Source organism: Netta rufina (assembly GCF_964035555.1).
Source record: "Netta rufina genome assembly, chromosome: Z".
NCBI lineage: Eukaryota > Metazoa > Chordata > Aves > Anseriformes > Anatidae > Netta > Netta rufina.
Window position 1 is genome coordinate 71,774,870 of NC_140126.1, and position 19,590 is coordinate 71,794,459.

A 19,590-nucleotide genomic window follows, 5' to 3' on the forward strand; every position below is an offset into this window, starting at 1 on the left:
GAAGACATAAACAGATTAAACTATGACAATACCTTGTACATAGGTAGCTCTTCTTACAGGAAAGTCTAAAACGCTTTCCAGTGGTAGATGTCATTATAAAGCAAAAACACACAAGGAGTCAAGACCTCCAGGCACCATGTGTCAGCGTTTCCACCTTCAGAAATACTACAAGGTGGACAAGACTTAAATATCTCATTGCATGTCAGCATGAGACAGAGAACAGACCTTCCCATCAAAAGCTACTGGGAAGTCTCCACAACGCAATTCTGCTCTGCTTTTTCTTGTTCTCCTAAGAAAACCTGACTCTATCAGAAATTTACATCATTTCCTGTTTAAAATCCACTCCCACCTCACACAAGAGAAACATTTATACTATGTTAACTTTTGCACTATGTATGCCAAAGAAATTCATTAATGCATAGTTGATTTTCTATTCTGATTAAGATGTCCAAAAGCTCTGAGTCTAGTTGCAGTAACTGTAGTATCTGCATTTTGTCTTTCTTCATTAATACAGCAGCACATGGTTCCTGACCACAGTAATGACTTTGTCAAAAGTTTTGATGATAGATGGTAATAGATATTTTCAATAATTTATTGATACAAATAAGTAAGTTCTCAAACTTTAGGGGTAATCCGTTTCAATTATGAAGACACTAGTTTCTAAAAAAAAAAAAAATCAGAAATGGATTTTATGTATCAGTTTCACTAAAATACTCTGGAATCAGATACTGAAGATGCATTAGCATCTAACATAGGAGAAAACTGCACTCCAGCCTTTGAGGATGTCACAGGAAAAACCCCGAAGTGTCCAGTTGGGGGGGAAGGAGAATGTTCATGGTTCACAAAAAAAGATGACAAACAAACAAACAAAAAAAAAAAAGTGTCAAATATTATTCTCCGCCTTGTGTTTTTTTCTTTCTTCTGATAAATACACTCAAGGGTTGTAAGCCAGCTTCATGATTCAGCCTGGCTCAAATCCTGAAAGCTTAGGCTTGGCAAACATCAGTGTTACTTTCTGGCCTGGATAAAGAATAAATACAAACCCCAGGCTTGGAGCAAAGAGATTTTCCTCCACAGATTAAAACTGAAAAAAGCCTCTGCAATATATGCAGCACACACACGCATGTACACGCAAAAAGCCTTTCCAATATACACATCACACAGAAAAAAAAATAAATATATATATATATATATATAAAAAATATTTTCCTTGACATACCCCAAAAGTTTGGATGACAGTTTTAAAGATATACATCCTTATTGGTCCTAGATTCTCAAGCAAGTAATTAGGTTTCATACATTCAAATAGAAAAGTGTCAGAGAGCAAGCAGTCTAATAATGATAAGAAATCTAAACTGACAAGGATTCTGGTCTCCTTTTCATTTCTTTAATTACGATATCAGGTTGCCATACGCTAGCTAGCTGAAGAATGGCAGAGCTGGAAAAGAAGACCATTTTTATTAACTGAGATGAAAAGAAGCAAAAAAGATGACGAACTCCCACTCACTGAATACAGAACAGCGTATTTCATCAATAATAGAGTCCTTCCTTCCTCTTTAGTAATTACCAAATAAGCACATTCAGATTTACAATGGAATAGGTCATATAAGCAGTGCAAGGCATGAAAGTAGGAACATCAAGTCTACCAGGCTACCCTACCCTAGTTTGGCAGAGGCATATTTAATCATTCACCATGTGATGTTGTATGTTCTGGTTTCATACAGGGTTTTCAGCTCCTACAGCATCAGAAGAAGTGGCTACTAAAAGCAGAAGAAATCAAGTGCCCCATGCATTTCAGGCTTTTAATTTCACTTTCACTGGTCCTTGAGACATATGAAATTATTTTGTTCTAAGAAATATGCTGCTGAAAATCCCTGTTGTAACCACCCACGTCAGAAATAATTCCAAGTATCTATTTGATTCTTCTGCCTAAACCCTCCACTGCAAATACAATCTAACTATCAAATGAAGTCAAGAGATTATAGTCTTAGGTAAATCCCATGGGATTCACATGCACTAGCTGATGTACAATAGTTTAACACAGATAGAGCTATAGTGACTATGTTTAATTTCTGCAAAATGTTAAAGGAACAGGTTGGTAAACTATTTTTAAGTGTTTAAAATGTTTAAAATGTTTAAAAATGTTTAAATGAGTCTTGCTTTAGAAAGGATTTTTCTAATCATAGAAATTTAAAGAACATAACATTGAGATGAAGAAGTTATGTCATTATTATGCTGTAAACTTGAACGAAACCCAGAAGCCTAACAATATATCTGCCCAATGAAATAATTTCAGTTTAATGGATGGGCAAGTAAAAAGATGCCTAAAGAATATGCTTAAGATCAACATACTATTCTAAGTCCTAATCATAATGTTAAGGTTGCTCTGAGAATTACAATAATTTACAAGATTATATGGTTGAAACATGACTACCATGAAGAATGAAAATCCTCTTTTAAACTCAACAACTCAAATTTGAAAATTTGTCCTTTAACAATCCTTTTAAAAAGGGTTGCTGCTATAGGGATACATGGCATACACAGTTGGGATTTTTTTATTATTATTTCTTTTTAAATTAAGAAATTCTCTCTGGAGAGCATGTCAGAAAGTCATACTTATAAGAAAATATTTTAAACTTGCTAAACACTGAAAATATAATTGTAGTTATAGCTTATGCAACTGCATGTTATTGTTTTTGTAAATAAAATTCAGCAGCAATATGTGGATAAATGTTTGCATTTATCCATAAAATCCTAGTCCAATTTTGTAGTGAAGTCTTAGGGCAGACCATCCAAATCTTGTGTACTTATTTATAAACGTGTCTCTGTGAAAGAAGAGATCTTCAGTTTCAAAAGCTGTCATTGCCATTTATGTTTGCACATTGTAGAATATCAAAAGTTTGCAATGTGACAGCAGATTTTTTTTCTGATGACTTATTTATATAATAGAACTATAGGGAACAATTGACGAAGAAGAAAAGGTTTTTTGAACAGCCTACCATAACAATGATATTTGTGATTGTTTTAGTACATCTTAGACCCTTTTCCACTTTGGTAATGTCTGAATTATCTTCTATAAATAATGACAAGAATGTTAACCTAGCAGTTGATATACCATTGAGTTTATACATCAGCCAAGTGAGTTTGTCCTGATTCATGCTGTCTCTTAGTCTTCAAGGAACAGATAAGCAATTTTTACCTGCTGATGTATTTCTGAATTTCAAGTAATCTTCAGTTTTTAATTTCTATTTAATTACAGATTGTCTATATTCTCAGCCTGCTCTATCAGCGATATTAAAAGTGTAGCAAAGCAAATCTTTTTTACATAATGCTCACAGTCTTTTCAAGAACTATTCAAAGCAAGCTTTCAGACCTTTAAAATGCTCCATGTGACAGGCCACAAAAGAAATGTTAAAATAAATTATATGAGAACACATATAGCTAGAAACAGAAAATTGCATAAAGGGGCTTTTGGAAATTTTTCCATTAGCAGGCAGGCCTGTGCTTTTTACATAAACTAAAGGAAGTATTTTGCAAAATTATTCAGATTTGTTCATGACAATAAGAGTAAAGGTTAAATTGTAAGGAGGTGATACTTGCAAAGAGCCAAATGCATCATTTTTCAGACCATCTGTGAATAGAGAGTCAACTGTCATGCAAAACAAAAGTTGGCAGGATGCAAATCAGTCAACAAAAATTCCTGAACAAAACATCCATCTTCCATCTTCTAGACCATTTATGACTGGGTCACAAATCAAGAAACTCAAAAGTAAAGTAAAGAAACACTAATCATACAAGCAACATTTAGGCTCAGAAAACAAATACATGAAAAAAAAAAAAAAAAAAAACATAACAAAAAATCCTTCCAAAACTTTCCTCCCCAATATCACAAAGCTCGCATACACCACACAGTGTATTAAGGACAACAGGGAATCTAAACAAACCTGCACTAAGACCTCTTAGTCCAGCTTGCAATGTCAACATTTTAGGATTTATTTCCTTCCTTGCAGTAGTCAATGTTCCATTCTAGCTTCTTTCCTCAGCTTAGGAGAACAGAGGGAGAAAGAACCTAAGAGCTTACCACAAAAGCTCAGCTAAACAAGTGGAAAATAAAGGTTCAACACACCCCATCCAATTAATCATAGTAGGATCATGGTGACCCAGTTCTGGGGGGCAGGAATAGGCACCCTGCTAGTCTCCTTTCTCAAATAAAGTGAAAATGTTTCTCTCAGTGCCACGGTGCCTTTATGAGTCTGTGAAACAGAGTTTTCCATGCAACTGCTCAGAGTCTAGTGCAATAGGTCAAGAAACACATGGTTCACAGTGTCTGTAATAACTTAGGAAATGCTCAGTGCAAATAATTTTTTTTTTTTTTTTTTTTCCGGGGTGGCCAACTTCTCTAGTGAATGTAAATAAAAAATTAGTTTAGGCGAGAGGAACCCAGAAAGAACTGTTTCCTAATTTTCTGGTAAAGTGAGTAGAATCATCATTTTCCTCTAACCCTTAATTCACAAAAGCAGGAATCACCTGATTTAAAATAAATAAATAAATAAATAAAATAAACTTCATCTTGAAGTCATTGTTTCAATTCAAAGTTATTGCTCTATTGAAACTGAAAGGGGAAATTCAATTCAATTTGAAAGTGAATATTCAGCCAGTTACCTAAAATTGCTAAGCAACAATTTTGTTAAATTCAAAAGACTCCTAATTCAGGAACAAAAATAGAACTCTATTCAAATTCACTACAGAGTAGGTGAATATTCGGAGGAAAGGAATAATACTCAGGGTTATCAAATTAGAAGGCAGATTCCAAACAAATTAGTCTTAATCTCTATTTTCATTTCCCTACTGAATTTCCAGTAAAATATCCTCTGGCAGGAGAAAACATACACAAATGTCTCACAAAAGCAGCTTGGTGAACACATGTTGAAAATACAGCCTACAACAGAAGGATGTTTGCTTCTGCTGTGGCATTGTATTCAGTGTACTGGGTTTATGTGGCAAGGTTTTGGTAGCAGGAGGCCTGCAGACACGGGAGGCCTGCGAGAAGAATCCAGTTTCAGCTGGCTCCAAAAGGGACCTGCCACTGGCCAGAGATGAGCCAATAAGTGATGTTGGTTGCACCTCTGTGGGACCAAATTCAAGAAAGGGGGAAAAAAAAAAAAAAAAAAAAAAAAAACTGCTGCACAACAGCAGCTGGGAGAGAGAGGGGTGAGAGCCAGCCCTGCAGCCCCCAGGTGGGTGCAGCAGGAGGGCAGGAGGTGCTCCAGGCAGGCAGCAGCGGTTCCCCTGCGGGCTGTGCAGGGAGAGGCCCCTGGTGGAGCAGGCTGTCCCCCTGCAGCCCATGGGTCCCACATGGAGCAGATCTCCACGCTGCAGCCCCCCCATGGGTGGAGGAGCCCCCGGTGGAGCAGGTGGATGTGGCCTTGAGGAGGCTGCAGCCCATGGAGAGCCCCCGCAGGAGCAGGCCCCGGGCCGGAGCTGCAGCCCGTGGAGAGGAGCCCACGCAGGAGAAGGGGGTCTGGGGGGAGCTGCCACCCACCCGTGGGGGACCCGTGCTGGAGCAGTTTGCTCCTGGGGGGATGGACCCTGTGGGACGGAGCCGTGTGGGAGCAGTTCCTGAAGAGCTGCTGCCTGTGGGCAGCCCCCGCAGGCTCAGTTCGGGAAGGACGGCATCCCGTGGGAGGGACCCCACGGGGAGCAGGGGCAGAGAGGGACCCCGAAGGAGCAGCGGAGACAAAACTTTTGGGACTAAACAGCCTCCATGGTGCAGTTACCCTGCACCACTTGGTGGGACAACGTGGAAGAGAGTGGATGGGGAAAGGTGGTTTTATTTTTTCTTTGTTCCTCACTTGTCTAACTTGTTAGTAACAGGAAATAAATTTCTCTAATCTCCCTGTGCTGAGTCTGTTTTGCCTGTCATGGTAATTGTTGAGTGATCTCCCTCTCTGTCCTTATCTCAACCCTCGAGCTCTTTTCATCCTATTTTCTTCCCCTTTCCCTTTGAGGAGGGGGATTGAGACAGTGGCTGTGGTGGAGCTTGGCTGCCCAGGTGAATAAATTCTCCACAGTCAGACCCCTGCAGCCCCACAGAAGACGCTCATTGCATTGCAGTCAGCCCAGCAGGTCTTGCTGCAACATGAACACTAGCTTTGTCTGACTCCAGAAAGGACATCTGGGCAACTCCTAAAAACTCTCCTGCTGCAAAGAAGGAAAGCTGGTTGGTCTATGCTTCTGGTTAACTGTACCATAACCATTTTTATGAAGAACAGTGTAAGGTTTAGAGTAAGTCAATGATTATTTCCCACCCAGCTTCACTTCCAGTTCTTCAGTCTAATGTGGAACTGAAGCTATGCAATATTCAGTCTCAGTGCCTATCAAACCTTCCTAAGTCTGCATGAATTGGTCTGGAAATCTCATTATAACATGTTCCCAAGAGGGAACTAGTAGTCACTTTTCCAGTTTCTGGCTAAAGCTATTATATTCTACAAAAAGAAAGGAAGAAAGGAAAAAAGGGAGAGAGAAAGAGAGAGAGGAAGAGAGAAAGAAAGGGAGAGACAGAGAGAGAGAGAAGAAAAAGAGAGAAAGAGGGAAAGAGGGAAAGGAAGGAAGGAAGGAAGGAAGGAAGGAAGGAAGGAAGGAAGGAAGGAAGGAAGGAAGGAAGGAAGGAAGGAAGGAAGGAAGGAAGGAAGGAAGGAAGGAAGGAAGGAAGGAAGGAAGGAAGGAAGGAAGGAAGGAAGGAAGGAAAGGAAGGAAGGAAAACACAACAAAATACTTGGTTGCCATGCATAAAAGAATAAAAGATCAGGGCAGGATACCAATTCCCACATGAATCCTTTTCTTTCTTGGAACTAAACATTGCAGATCCTGACCACAAAGCAGGGAGTGGGAAGGGAGGTATACAACCTAAACAGGATTGCTAACCATGCCTGGAGCCCTGATGTCGCTGATCAGATGATATCCCACAACTATGGCAGGAGTTCCACATGGAAACCTGCTACCTAAAGCATTACAGTTAAAATTAAGGCCATCTTCCAACTGCTTAGAAAGTCTCCGCAATACTCATGACCCAGTTGTGCCAATCTACTGTGAAAAGCAGGACTGAGTTAAGCTACAGAACAACACACGATAAAATTCTTTGCATCTCAATTACCAATTGGGATTTCACCATCATGATTTTATTTTTTTTTTCAGGTCTGGATTCCTAAGGAAGAAGTTTGACAAAGCTTTTCCAGCACAGAGGATGAGATGTTATAACCAAGAAAATTACTGAGTGCAAAATTACTATAACTAGTACTAATAGCAATGTTTATGCCAACATACTGAAAACCAACTAAAAAAAAAATTGCACAAATTCTCTTGTTTGACTGTAGACGTGGACTACATGTTTGACTCAGCCATAAACAAATATATACCTTTTCAAAGGTTGGCTTGTAACCATTGATATAATATAAAACGTTGAGTGCAGTAATCATACAGAAGTGCACTACCCTACTATCCACATAATGTAGAGTCCAACTCATCATCTCTGTCAGATATCACTCTTCTTTCACATAACATTCACCATGGCAAGGAAATCTCCCTCTGCCTGTCCTCTCACAATGGAAAAAGAAACAGTTCACATGTCTCCTTTACTAACCTCACTTAATTCTAATGTCCCCTTAATAATTTTCATAGTAACTTAACTTCTTATTCCAGAATCTGTTTTACAAAGCATAACTGTGTAATGCTAAATTATTATTACCCTGTTCAGAATTAGGAAAATACCCCCTGAACAGTATAGCTGGTATCCTTGAATGGGGAACTAAATATCACATCAATCTGTCTGCAACACAGTAACTAATAAGGAAATACTATGTATGATTAAAACATTATTTATGTTTCTACATGCTTTTCCACTTCAGACATCAGTGGAATCCCACTGGGATTGTATACCTTCATAATTTTGCATGGGTGCATCTCCCAAGTCACATTATCCAGTTGAAGTGCTGAGTGCACCACACTGGCAGCAGTACGTGAAGCTACAGTGCCTCCTCTTGTCAATCATATATATCACCACAGACACACAAACATGCACATAGAATCTCTCTTGTATCATTTGGTACAAAGTGTTATTCCCTTATTCCAATTCCTTATGCCAAAACAAAGTAAACCAAAAATATTGTGACACTGGGAGCTGAATAGTTTGAAGGCCTGCAGAACAGCACCACTGGTCACAACCTAAAATAAGCTGAGCAGCTCTCACTAAAAGCCTTTGCTGAACTTTCTCATCTAATTTTAACCTTTTTAAATAAGCAATCAGTCATAATCAATCTGTGCTTGATTTATCAAAATGGAAAGGCCTTCACATGACACACTGTGTCATGTGGGTCTCTATGAAACATGAAGTACTACTTTTAGTTGATTGTTCTCTGTCTAATAGTGTGACAGTAATCAAAACAAGGCTAACGTGCCCAATTCAGAGTTCACAGGACTCATCTGGCGTACCTTCAGTACTTATGCAGCTTTCCAGAGAAAATATGTCATTCTGGAAACCATAGCTATAATTTACAAAAGTCCATTTCTATTTGTTATTGCTGTTACTATTAGGATAGTTTACTGCAGACAAATACCTGCAGCACCTCTGATGAGGACTTTCTGTATTCATTTTCACATCAAAATTCCAACACCGATTATCCTCATCTGCGTTCAATTGCTCTATAATCAAGGTTTGGCAGCTTTATATCAGACGTGATCAAATACAGTACAATACATAACTACAAAGTACAAATGACCCGCAATAATTTATTCCTGGCATTGATCATGAATGCAAGAATAGCCGAGTCAAAATAAGTGAGACATTTATACTGTATATTTTTCTATACATCTTTTCCATCACTAATGCATAGAAAATGCATCTAATTAGTGCACTTATGCACAACCAATTATCAGTGGAAAGCATCATAAATCTTTTTATACATAGTTTAAAGGCCGTGATTAACAATGGAATATGACACCTCCATAGACAGCAACCAGCTGCAGGACCATAGATCCAGAACTCACAAACCATATTAGATGCATTGTCAACAATGGAAACTATTTTTCAGTGGTAGCATGTGGAAGTGGCAACAGCAGGTACTTTTGAATGGCCAGGGAGATGGAATTGCTTTAAAGAAAGACACTGCTTGCATTTAGCAGCTTCAACTATCAGTCAATGGTGCAGGTTTTGTGCTTGCTTTGCTGAGAATCTGCTGCAGCTGCAAAGGACTGTCTGATCACTTCTGCAGACATACAAAGAGCTACGGAAAAAGCAGATGACACCAGAAAATTGCTGGATAAACAGGCCAATCGGTTTTGCTAAATGAAAACCAAGGGCAATTTAGATTGTTTTTCTAAACCATTACTGTAATCCATAGGAATATCCAGTGAATATTACAAGGATCTTGGTTTTACTTCCACTACATAATGAACATGAAGACTGACTGAGTGATCTTTTGAAATGTTCTTTCATAGGGTAGAAGCTTAAAAATTCAAAGGCCTTAGGAAAAACTCTCTCTCCTAAACAACACTCCTAAACTAAATAGCTCAAGTCAGTTAACTTACCACCAGAGATATGTTTAGGCAATTAATTGAAAGGGACAGTACATAAGCAATTCATTTTTGTGTAGATGCTTTGAAGCTTCAAGTTGTTATTTTAATTACTCTTTTAAATCATTAGAATTATAAAGAATAAAATCATTGTACCTCCTTTGCTAGCATGGGGCCCATTTTCCTACATACAAATCATGTTTGTCAGAGATACTCCCCCAAAGACTCTTTTTTTCCTACTTCTTTCTCACTTTCTCTCCTCTCCCTTTCATATGTGTTTTAAAAAACAAATGCTTATACTTAAGAATCCAGGCCCTCCTGCCAACCACAAGCTTCCATCCCACTCCTATCCTCTCTCATAATATGTCACCTTGTTCTTGTGAAAAATGGTACATTCTTTACAGTGCAGATCAGCATGCTGTAGGAGGAAGAAGGCAGCTTTGCAGCATGCTGGAAATACCAAAGTACCCAAGTTGAAATGGGATGACAGAGTTGCTGGTTAAAAGCTGCCATGCTCATGAGGGAATAATACATACATCTGTTTGCTTGGGATTAAGTATTTGCTTCTTGTCTAATGTTTGTTTTCCATGTCAGGAGATTCTGGGTTTCTAATTTTATTTGAGGAAAAAATATGCTTCTCTAAGTTCTTTTAGCATTTCTGGTAAGACTATACTGAGTATTGAAGCTTAATTTAGATTTTGAATTTAGGTTTTGTCAAAATAATGTCCCTGAAGCCCATGTTCAGTAGAAAAGTTTCAAAATAAAATAATGAATTCAAGATTAACTATTTATCTTAAAATCGTATTAGACTTCCTTAGTAAAGCAGAAATTTATGTTTGCTATCTTCGTAAATACTTTTTGTTTTATTCGTCATTCACTAACGGCAAATCATGCCTGACCAATCTGGTGACCTTCCATGCTGCAGTGATTGCATCAGTTGACAAGGGAAAACTGAACAATGTCATCTGCCTGGTCTTCTGTAAAGCCTTTGACACAGTCCCACACAATATACTTGTCTCCAGTTTGGAGAGACATGGATTGGACTGATGGACTATTTGATGGACAAGGAATTGGCTGGATGGCCACATCCAGAGAGTTGCTGTCAACAGCTCAACATCCAGATGATCAGCAACAAGTAGTGTCTCTCAGATATCTGTATTAGAACAGTATTGTTTAATATCTGTGTTAATGTCATAGACATTGGGATTGAGTGCATCCTCAACAGGTTTGTGAATGACATCAAGCCGAGCGGTGTAGCAGACACTTCAGAAGGACGGGATGCCATCTGGAGGGGCATGGACAGGACTGAGAAATAGGCCCATGTGAACCTCATGAAGTTCAACATGTGCAAGGTCCAGCACCTGAATCAGGGTAATCCCAAACAAGAATACAGGCTAGGTGACAAGCAGATTGAGAGCAGCCTTATGGAGAAGGATTTGGGCGTGTTGGTGGGTGAAAAAAAGAACACAAGCTGGCAATATGCACTTGCAGCCCAGAAAGCCCTTGTATCCCGGGCTGCATCAAAAGACGTGTAACTAGCAGGCTGAGGGAGATGATTCTCCCCTTCTACTCTGCTCTCATGAGACCCCACCTGGATTACGGCATCCAGGTCTGGGCTCCCCGGCACAAGAAAGACATGGACCTGTTGGAGTAGGTCCAGAGGAGGGACACAAAGATGATCAGAAGGCTGCAGCACCTCTCTTACAAAGAAAAGCTAAGAGTACTGGGGTTGTTTATTCTGGAGAAGAGAAGACTCTGGGGAGGCCTTATCACAGTCTTTCAATACTTACTTAAAGAGGGCTTACAATAAAGTTGGGTAGAGGCTTTTTAGAAGGGCAGGTGGTGATAGGACAGGGGGAAGGGTTTTTAACTAAAAGAGGGTAGATTTAGATTAGATATAAGGAAGAAATTCTTCCCTCAGAGGGTGGTGAGGCACTGGAATGGGTAGCCCAGAGAAGTCGTGGGTGCCCCATCCCTGGAAGTGGTCAAGGACAGTGACCTGGTAGGTGTCCCTGCCTATAGCAGGGGGGCTGGATTTACATGGTTTTTCAGGGCCTTTCTAACCCAAACTATTCAATGATAATATGATTCTACAAAAACAGTACAGCATTATTTCCCTAATTTGTCTTCATCCATACAACTGCTCAAGATTTGAAGTGAAATTATAATCTCTTATAGTCACACAGAACACTTTCATAGTTTATGAATATTAACATGTATGATGACCTGCATGCAAAGCAAGCAGGTTCAGTAAAATATTATCTTTCTTTAAAAATCAGTGCATGATACTCTCACAGATCTTGAGATTGTGTTCTGATTCTGTGCAAAACTGAGAAAAATAAAAGATAAGGAGAAAAAGAAGCAATAATATGTTTGAAGGGATTATGAAAATTTATACCAGGCAAATTCACAAGTTCTACAATCAATGAATGAAAGAAATAACTTTATTATATTTCATATAATACATTGTTTTTTTATATAGTGCTATGCTGTGGGTGCTGTATAGATTATACTGTTATCAATTAATTCTTGTAATATTCTGCAACTACTTGTTTACTGTTAAACTACAAATGATTGAAGAGATTAACAGGACATTCATTAGGCTGAGATGGTCGAAATTAATTTTTTGTAGGAACTTTTCTCTACAGAAAAGAAGAAGGCAGACATCAGAACAGAGCTGCTAGGTGCCTTTGTGTTGCTTATTGTAGCTGTCTCTGATTCAACCAAAAATCAAGAACCACCTTTCTAGAGGCATGAGGACACAGCTCAGATAGCTAACGTCCCTAAGCAGGTATATGTTCTTGATTGCTCAGGGTTTATCCACCACTTTGAGAAGCATGTGGCTGAATAGAAGTGCTCAGGAGAAAGGAAAGAGTTTGAGGAAATGGGGGTGGTAGTTCAGAATAAATAAAGAATACATGTCCCTACAACAACTTGAATTTATACTAGTTTACATCTAGTCAGAAAAACTCATTGTCTTACACTGTTCTAGAGAAGTGTGTTTGCATAACTTTTAGAAGAGTCCTCTTCCCTAAAGAATGACCTTTCCTGCAATGAAATAAAGCTGTTAAGATTAGAGAATAAAGTGACTTTGGCTTGCCTGTTTCTATGGTAGAAGATGTTACTATATTACCCTATTTTTATGAATTGGGAAGAAGAATGATGATATGGAGCAGCCTATTAATGGTGACAGAGCACTACAACTGCAGCAACCTATGAAGTGTCCAGCCATTGTTCACGTAGTTCAAAAGAGAAAGGACATACAAAGGACACAACAAGCTGTGTTGTCCCTACTGTGTATATTATCATTCATGCAGGCACAAAGCTGTCTACCTGTGACACTTAATTTAACAACTTCTACTTTCACTTTGTATTTCTATTTACCTTTATCATGTTGCTAAAATAAACAAGTTATATACTAATTTTCTGGAAGGTTGTAGCCAAAAATATGAGTAAGATATATAGAGATTAATATTAAACTAAACAGATGGACTAAAACTATAGAATAGGAAGTACAACTTGCCATCATAAATGCAGCTACCTGTACAATAACTATAATTAATGGCATCAAAATCAGTATGTTACAAAGAAATGCTGAAGGGCATAAGAACTTGAGTCATTCTGGTTCAGCAATCAATTCCTTATCTGCAGGAAGCTCTGCATGCTGTACAGCAATGCAGTGGTGCCCACTGCTTCCTTTTCAGCAGCTCATAAACTAGTGCAGCCTACCTTGTGGCGGGGCAAGCTTGAGCTATCGTCTGGGCCCTGATAGCCCTGTTTGTGCATCTCCTGCACCCAGATAACAAATGAACCCAAGAGATGATGGTGCCCTGACAACACTATCAAAGCCCCTGAAGCACAGCATTGATCCCCACCGTGTGGATGGAGCACACTGAGAACTCTGTCAACATGCACTGCATTCAGACTCTATCCAAAGGGGGAGGTACAACGAGACCTGCAGTAGCCAAAGTACTCAAATGACCTTCACCTTTGGCTTCCCACCCAGCCCACTTTGGCTGCAGCCTGCAAACAGGAGCAACGTAGGCAGCCTTCCCCCAGTTTCCTATCTAAAGAAAAGCCGAGCTATCATATGACCTGAGAGAGCTGTTCAGAGCTTTGCATACTTACCAACATACAAGCTTAACCACTGCATGGTGACACTAGTTATAAAATATTATGGCCAGCACTCTTCCCAGGGGTTGATTAAATATTCCTCATGCCTGGCTCTGGTAGAGTGCATGACTGTAGGGCTTTCTGATGTGTCTGTTAATGTACTTGCTTTGACACAACTCTGAACAGTTAAAACTGGAAGATGGAAAGAAGAGAAAAGCTAAGAGGTCTTGTCCTGGGAAATCAAACCAAACTAGCCAGAGACAGACTTCAGTGAACAGTGAGCATATAAGATGCACAGATGATTCTAACTTCCTAATATTTTTCCACAAGCTCCAACTGTCTTCAGCTCCTGAAGCTGTTTTAGTTTGCCTATCTAGTAACTCCCAGTGACTCTCACTCGCACACAGCTGTCCAGCTTTTGAACCTCGGTAAATCTCTCACATTCAAAATGTACTTCAATAGAATCTCACAGGACTTCTATTCATTGCACAAAGAACCAGAGATGTTTATTTTGAACCTTGGCCTCATGAAATTCATTGGATGCCTCCTACCTCTGGCATCAGAAATGGCAACAAATGCCTATTAACACTCCCTCTGGAATCCATGATTTTACAGAATTTTCTCATCAGTCCTTCAAGTCATCTCTTTTCTGAACTTCAAATGCACAGAAGCCATTTTACAATTCCAGTCATCCTTGATGGCAATCTCAGAACCTTCTCTAGTTCTCCTTCCCTCATCTCAAAGATAATGTATCACTACTGTACATAGTATTCAATATACATCAAGGCCAGGTTGGATGGTCTTAGAGCAACCTGGTCTAGTGGGAGGAGTCCCTGCACATGGTGGGGAGGGTTGGAATTAGGTGATCTTTAAGGTCCCTTCCAACCCAAACTACTCTATGATTCTATGAGTCTACACATTCAAATTTTGAATTTATACAGTGATAGTATAATGGTCTTCCCTGCCCTGTTCTCTGCTTCTTTCTTAACCATTCCTGATGTTTCCTTCACCTTCTTACCTGCTGCTGAGCACTAGGATGGTTTGACAGGACTACCTGTTATAATCCTCAGATCTCAAACCTGAACAATAATGCTGAGCACAAAGCATATCTTTTCACTTGTAACACTTGGACTGTTTTTTCTCGTGTGATTTTACTTAGTATTTATCAGTATTGAATTCCATTTTATTTATGTTCCATGTAGGACTATATTAAACAGCACACTTTGCAGTATCTGCAGCAAAGAGGACAAGAACCAACTGGGGAAAAAACAAAAACAAAAACATAAAACATAAAACTCATTCACTACTGAGACCTGACTCACTGAAGGATCATGTCCATCTGAATGACCAATCTTTTTGTTTTTTACATTAGCCAGCAGATGTAAATAGACCTTTTATGAAGAACCAGCATGAAAAGCAATATAAAAAAAAGTAATTATAAGAATATTAGAGCCACTACCATCCTTTTTCAGTGCTTTGAAATTCATTCAATTGCATACTTGTAGATTTTATTTATCCTCACACTTAGGTGAAAAGAATTGAGAAGAAGTGCTTTTAAAATACAAAAGCTGTAATTGTTAATTGTGTTGGTCCTAGTGGAAAACTTTTTTTTTTTTTTTACATTTACTATATTTTGTGAACAATTTGTAAATATATTCTTATATATTCATAAAGCAAAATGTGTTACTGATTCCTTGGTAATGACAGATTCCAAAGTCAGAAGATATTAATCACTTCAGAAAAAAAAAAAAAAAAAAGAAAAAAAAAAACTGTTTGTGTGAGGTTTGTATAGTTCTTAAAACTGAATGTAACTCTTGTAATCACCCCGAAATCAAAGAAAGTATACAAGGAACACTCATCCACGCCTGCCCAAAAATTATTTTAGCATGATGCATACTCACTCATGAAGCAAATGCCCACAATGTTAGGCATAGTGGATAAATGTGAGACATAGAACATTAAACAAAATAAATATGATTCTGATGTAAGTCTATGATTGGTTTATACAGTGACCATCCAAAATCGTGCTGAACAGTTTGATAAACTTAGAGTCCATAAAACATAGGCGCAAAGCCCACAACAGTTTCTTGAAAGTATGTGGTACAGTATGAAGACCTCACTTGTTAAAATTCATGTTTATTCTAAAACCTTTCCTTCTTTAATGTAGATAGAAAGTTACTGACTATTCCCCAGAGCAGAGTGGTAGAGAAACAGTTAAAATATTATTTTATTATCTGGTGACAAAAATTGTTTTATGGGACAAAATTTTCAGATTGCTGCGGCCTGAAATGCAACAGAGCAGATGTACCAGAACACCCTAAGTTGTTTATCCCGTTAGTCACTTTTATGAGTCAATTTCTCAGTGACCTTTTGATTTGCAGTAAACATAGACTTTCCATTAAATCTGGATTTTTGGTTTGTTTGTTTGTTAAGCAACATAAGGACTTTGGCAACTTTACTATTTTTTTTTCAAATGAGAATTTGGTGAATGGATTTCCATACTTTCATTCATTCTTAATGTCATTTTTTGAATGTAACTGAACTGCGTATTCAAGTCAATGCAATCATACAATCATAATTCTGCATTCTACATTGCATTTGTGAGATAAAACCAGTGTTTGAATTTCTCCTATATACACTTACAGGGTGAAATACTGTTTTTATTAATTACTGTAATACAGTATTTTTTACCTTTAAGTCAGTTTATCATAATTTCAAAAAGTTTTAAGAAAAACCTTTATATTGAATGAGATACACATTATAAATATTTCATATTGGCCTCATAATTTGAATCCAAGGCTTCAGCCAAGATAAGACACCAAGCAGATTAAAGTAATAAATAATAACAAAAGCTATTTGGGATTCAGGTAAATACTTTCCTAAGAAATATTTACCTTCTGAGACCCAGGTATATTATTATTATCTCTCTTTGTTACAGTAAATTTTTCTCACCTGGTGGACTCCCATGCCCTGCTGCAGCTGTGGCAATAGCAAAAGCAGAAGCAGGAGAAACGGCACAGTGACTGTTGTCAGCAGTTTGTACTGTAAAGCGAACAGACAGAGAACGGTTAACAGCTACTACAAGCTTTTAATTTTTCCAGGTTGGGTGACAGTAATATTTGAATTCTTCACTGATGTTTATATGTTGTGAACATTTTCTTTTGTCACTGTCACAGGATTTTACATGAAAGGAAATAAAAATATCACAATGACATTTGTGATTTGAATTTTATTTCCAGGTTGTTATAAATGACATCACTATGGAAGAAAAAAAAAAAAAAAAAAAAAAAAAAAGATACAGCCAGGGATGAGGAATAAGAGAAACAATGGTACAGAGGATTAACTGTAACAAAAAATGATGTTAAAGGACAAAGCATCTTAACCAATCATGGTGAGATTTACAGATTTTCAAGATTACTGCTTAAAATAAGTACAGTTCTGCAAAATTTCTCAAAATTTCTGTATAAGGAGTTCTGTGAACGTTGATTCTGATCAATACTTGTATAATATAGTGCTGTTCCTCCCAATTTCCAGCTCCAAAATCTTGCCATCCCACTGTAACCATACCCGATAACAAAAGATTACAGTTGGTTTAATATTGAAGTGTCTCAGTAACTTAACAGTTGAGAAGAATCTGTTCTGTTTTTGTTTTTATAATCCCAGGCATCAAACAACTGCCTTGAAATCTGGCTTGGGTGAGATGACAGCATTTTAAGTATTAATGGGCATCGCTTACTGCTCTGTTAAGAATTTTGAAGAGCCATGTGAGAGCTATTTGAGGAGCTCTAGCTCTCACTCTTCCTCTTCAACTGAGCAGTTTATTCAAATTTTGGAATGAATAATGCGACACCATCTGTAAATTTTCAGTTTCATACAAGGAAACAGACATAGTCATTCTCCATTGACAATAATGGGTATTGTGTATTTCATGATTACATATGATGTCCAAAATATGTCCCCTTACTAGCTGAAAAAATCTGTAAAGGTCTTGAGAATTTTCTGAGACTAAGACTGATTCAGTATTAGTACATCCTGTTCAATCTGTTAAAGAACATTTCATCATACACAGAAATCCAATATGCTTCCAAATCTCTTGTTCTAACTGTATTGACTGCCACAATTCACTTTTAATGCTTTTATTTTTATACCTGAAAAATAAGGAAAATACAAATAAAACACAATATTCAAAGACTATTCTTTTCTAGTATTCTGCAAAGATTACAGCTACAGTATTTAAACCCTTTAATTTACATAGAACAGAAGTTTAGTTTCATACCTCCTGATTGACGATAGCGGAGATGACGTGGAGTTGAAGGGGATCTACATGGGGAAAGTTCTGTAGTATCCACTGCTGAGGTGCTTTCGGGAATAGTCCTGTCCACTGACACAGATTCTAGAACTGCTGCTTTAAAAGAAATTGGATGTTAACACTGGGATGATCATTCATATTTTACAACTCGTGGTCATTTGGAAAAAAGGATATGTGGCTTTAAAGTATGCTTTTTTAAATCAGAGAGCATGGTCAGATTATTTTGTCTTAGATATGAAAATAGTGCTGCTCTGCAGAGAACAGAGTACATGGGTGATTCAGGACTCTCAGTTTATGAACACCAGAAGATAGAAAGTCTGCAAATAAGCAACTTTGAACAATCTGAACTGTACTGCAATGACACACACACACACACAAAAAAAAAAAAAGTCATTAATTAATAGAACTTTATAACAGTGTTTAAACACCAAACCTTATACACATAAATTGTATTTAACGCAAAATTGCTCATGTTTAATCTGTGTTTTATAGTTGTTATATAATAGTACATTTAAATGGTACTGCTTTTGAAACTGGCCATGCATCTTCTGCATTAAGAAGATTCAACAGTAATTATCCTCTGGAAGGAAAGTTTTGTACCTACAACATATTCAAACAAAAGCTCGTAAATAAAGAATTTGGTGAAAAACAGCAAGTTCTCAGTTTTAAAAATAGTTTGGCTATGACTGCAATTTAAGTCAGCAGACTATCCAGTGAAATGCAAATGTAATAAGGATATGTGAAGTCATAAGTTTCATATGAGCTCATGAAAAATAACCTTTGTTGGATAAATATCTATAATCAGAAAACTGCCTAATAAAAGGGCCAAACAATGCTGCAGAGCTGATTAGTCAATGGAGCCATTCTTCTGTCAGAAGCATAATGAAAGGAATAAGCATAACTACAGAATAGCAAGAAGAATACCTCCTAAATGAGGGGAAAACCAAGTATTTTCAAAAAACTGACAACATATATTCTAGATTTGATACAAATGACAACTGTGCCTGTAGTACTATAAAGTAAGTCCTATAAATATTGAAAATTATAAACTTTGGAAGTGGGTGAAGGAGGTGAAAATTCCGGAACATAAATGGGCCACATTCAACAAGAACAACCTCCACCATAACAGTAAGTCCTGGGAAACTGAATTTGCACATTATATTGGATTTAGTGTAAGCCACCTTTGTTTTTCTGGAAATCTGGCAGTACCAGAGCAAGAGTATTAACCATAATGAGATGGCATCTCCTGATTAAATAGAACTGGTCTCTTTACCCAGAAAATTTCTGAAACAAAGAACCATGTCTGGATGATGTGGAATGTGTAGATCATCATTCTGTAGTTCTTCTGATACCCATTTCCATTCTCCTTGTGATATTTCTTTTTTAACTTACTCCTCTTCCTGAATATGCTACAAGCAGCCTTGTGACAAAAGGACTTTCCCCGAGAGAACAGAGCTAGCTAATTGCTAATTCCCCCCAAATGTGTGGAAACTGTTCAGTAGGAGATCCCCAAAGGAATTAGAGACTGCCATTTAGCAATTAGATGAGATTCTTGCCATTTCCAAACGTCCCTCATGCTGCCCAGATGACACTCCCAGCTT

General features: G+C 37.8%; 1 protein-coding gene across 1 annotated transcript in view; it reads right to left on the bottom strand.

The window, feature by feature from the left end:
• The window catches only part of RASGRF2 (Ras protein specific guanine nucleotide releasing factor 2), a 138,931-nt gene that overhangs the window by 37,044 nt on the left and 82,297 nt on the right, over nucleotides 1–19,590 (bottom strand). The window contains exons 16-17 of the mRNA XM_084305512.1: nucleotides 17,957–18,085; nucleotides 16,633–16,722 (exon numbers count right to left, since the gene is read on the bottom strand). Of these exons, the coding sequence (XP_084161638.1) occupies nucleotides 16,633–16,722; nucleotides 17,957–18,085 (219 nt within the window). The remainder of the gene's footprint in view (nucleotides 1–16,632; nucleotides 16,723–17,956; nucleotides 18,086–19,590) is intronic.